The sequence below is a fragment of the Mandrillus leucophaeus genome, unplaced genomic scaffold (assembly GCF_000951045.1).
Source record: "Mandrillus leucophaeus isolate KB7577 unplaced genomic scaffold, Mleu.le_1.0 Scaffold237, whole genome shotgun sequence".
NCBI classification, from domain to species: domain Eukaryota; kingdom Metazoa; phylum Chordata; class Mammalia; order Primates; family Cercopithecidae; genus Mandrillus; species Mandrillus leucophaeus.
This window is the reverse complement of record NW_012102443.1, coordinates 732616-734891: the sequence shown is the minus strand read 5'-3', so window position 1 is coordinate 734891 and position 2276 is coordinate 732616. Positions and strand designations below refer to the sequence as shown.

The window sequence follows — 2276 nt, the reverse complement described above, 5'->3', positions numbered from 1 at the left end:
AAAAAAAAAAAAGAAAATGTCAACATTGACTGGCAATAGTCATGCCACTAAAAGCCAATGAATTGTGCACTTTGAATGGGTGAGTTGGATGGCGTGTAACTTTACATCCCAATAAAGCTGTTAACAACCAAACATCCGATGGAGACAGAGTTCACAACCTCTAACAAACGCCACTCGGTTTGTCCCTGCGACATGGACCTCGCGGGCAGACAAGCTCATCGTGACAAGGACACCAGCAGCTCCATCCCCAGCACTCGCTCTGCCCTAGACTCTGCGCTCAGTGTTCACACACATTGTTTTGAGGAATTCCTACAACATCCCCATAAGGTACTGAGGAGATGGAGGCTCAAGGCCACGCTAGATCACGGGAAAGCCACCTCAGAGGCTGCCCAGGCAGATGACTGCAGAGACCAGCACCAGCTGCCTCCCTACCTTGCGATACGAAGCGCCCTCCTCCGCTTTAGCAACTCGCTGGTTCACGTAGAACACACGGGGGATGCTCAGCCTGATGCAGTGCAAGTCACTGCCAATGAGCGCCCATAGCCTGAACAGGCCGGCCTGGCTGGTCTCGCTGATCTGAAAGGCCACACGGACATACAGCACGTCACAGGACACACTGGAACCCACACACAGGGCCACCTCCCAGGTAGCTTCCAGCTCCCAGCACAGGGCCTTAGGCCTCCCTACGATGGGCAGGAAACTCCAGGCCCACTCTAATCCTCCCATCCCAGACCTCAGGGCCCAGACGGACACCCCATCCCTGGGCCATCAGCAGAGCCACTGCCCTCCCCTTGGATCAAGGTCTACACCTGCACAATCTGCCACGGAAGGTCCAGGATGCTTCGGGCAGTTCTTCGCAAGAAGCTCCCCAGCCCCGTGGCAGGACCATCCCGGATGGCCCCAGGCCTCAGCACACCCTCTGCTGACTCCAGACGCTGCCTCTTCCTGCGGGCAAGGCGCTGCCGGGCCTGCAGCTGCCACTTCTTCTTGTGGAACCGGAGCCAGACAAGCCACTCCTCCTGGGATGGATGGTGAGCACAGCCCATGTGCAAGTGGTGAGATGGGAATGCCCGCCACGACTTTCTCACAAGCAGCCTCCCTAGGGGTCAGGACGCATCTTGGGCTCCCTGGGCTTTGCAGCAGACCCCTTAGAGATAGTGTCACAACTCTGTGCCTTACCTGGGTGGTTCCTAGGGCGGGAGGCTGTCCCAAGATCTCCTGCCAGGGCACAGTCGGCGTGAGGTCCTGGGACTCCTCCTGGCTCTCCCAAAGAACTCGCTTCCTCTTCACAGCGACAGGGGCTGCTGGGTGAGGCGGCTTCACGAGGCCGAAGTCCTCCATGTCGGGAGCACTTGGCCTTGGACTGTCTTCTGAGGCCTCAGCCATTGTGACCTGCAAAAACCCGGTGAAGCCTTAAATCTCAGGATTTCCGGCTGGGCAGGGTGGCTCACGCCTGGAATCCCAGCACTTTGGGAGGCCAAGTCAGAAGAATTGCTTGGGGCCAGGAGTTTGGGACCAGTCTGGGTAACAGCAAGACCCTCTCTCTACAAAATATATTACAAATTAGCCAGGCGTGGTAGTGTGCCTATAGTCCCAGCTACTTGGTAGGCTGAGGCAGGAGGATCAATTGAACCCAGGAGTTGGAGGCTGTGGCGAGCCATGATCACACCACTGAACTCCAGCCTGGGCAAGAGTGAAACCTTGCCTCATAAAAACAGGCAAACAAGAATCTCAGGATCTCATCCCCACAAATTCCACTTCTCGAAATCTAACATAAGTGTATCACCTGAAATGGGATGTTTGTTTACACAAGTTTATTGAACTTTTAATAGTGAAGGCTGGGGATGGTGGCTCACGCCTGTCATCCCAACACTTAGAGAGACTGAGGTGGGCGGATCACTTGAGCCAGGAGTTTGAGACTAGCCTGGCCAACATGGTGAAACCCCGTCTCTACAAAAAACAGAAAAATTAGCTGGGCGTGGTTGTGTGCACCTGTGGTCCCAGCTACTTGGGAAGCTGAGGTGGAAGGATCACTTGAGCCCAGGAGGTGGGGTTTGCAGTGAGCCAAGGTTGCGCCACTGCATTCCAGCCTGGGCGACAGGGTGAGACCCTCTTTAACAGAACAAAACAGGCCGGGCGCGGTGGCTCAAGCCTGTAATCCCAGCACTTTGGGAGGCTGAGACGGGCGGATCACAAGGTCAGGAGATCGAGACCATCCTGGCTGACATGGTGAAACCCCGTCTCTACTAAAAAATACAAAAAACTAGCCGGGCAAG

General features: G+C 55.5%; 1 protein-coding gene across 3 annotated transcripts in view; it reads right to left on the bottom strand.

The window, feature by feature from the left end:
* The window catches only part of POLE (polymerase (DNA directed), epsilon, catalytic subunit), a 74529-nt gene that overhangs the window by 25591 nt on the left and 46662 nt on the right, over positions 1-2276 (bottom strand). For all 3 annotated transcript variants that reach the window (XM_011982215.1, XM_011982216.1, XM_011982217.1), the window contains 3 exons: positions 1180-1392; positions 810-1019; positions 433-576 (listed from right to left, as the gene is read on the bottom strand). In XM_011982215.1, coding sequence (XP_011837605.1) covers positions 433-576; positions 810-1019; positions 1180-1392 — 567 coding nt within the window. The remainder of the gene's footprint in view (positions 1-432; positions 577-809; positions 1020-1179; positions 1393-2276) is intronic.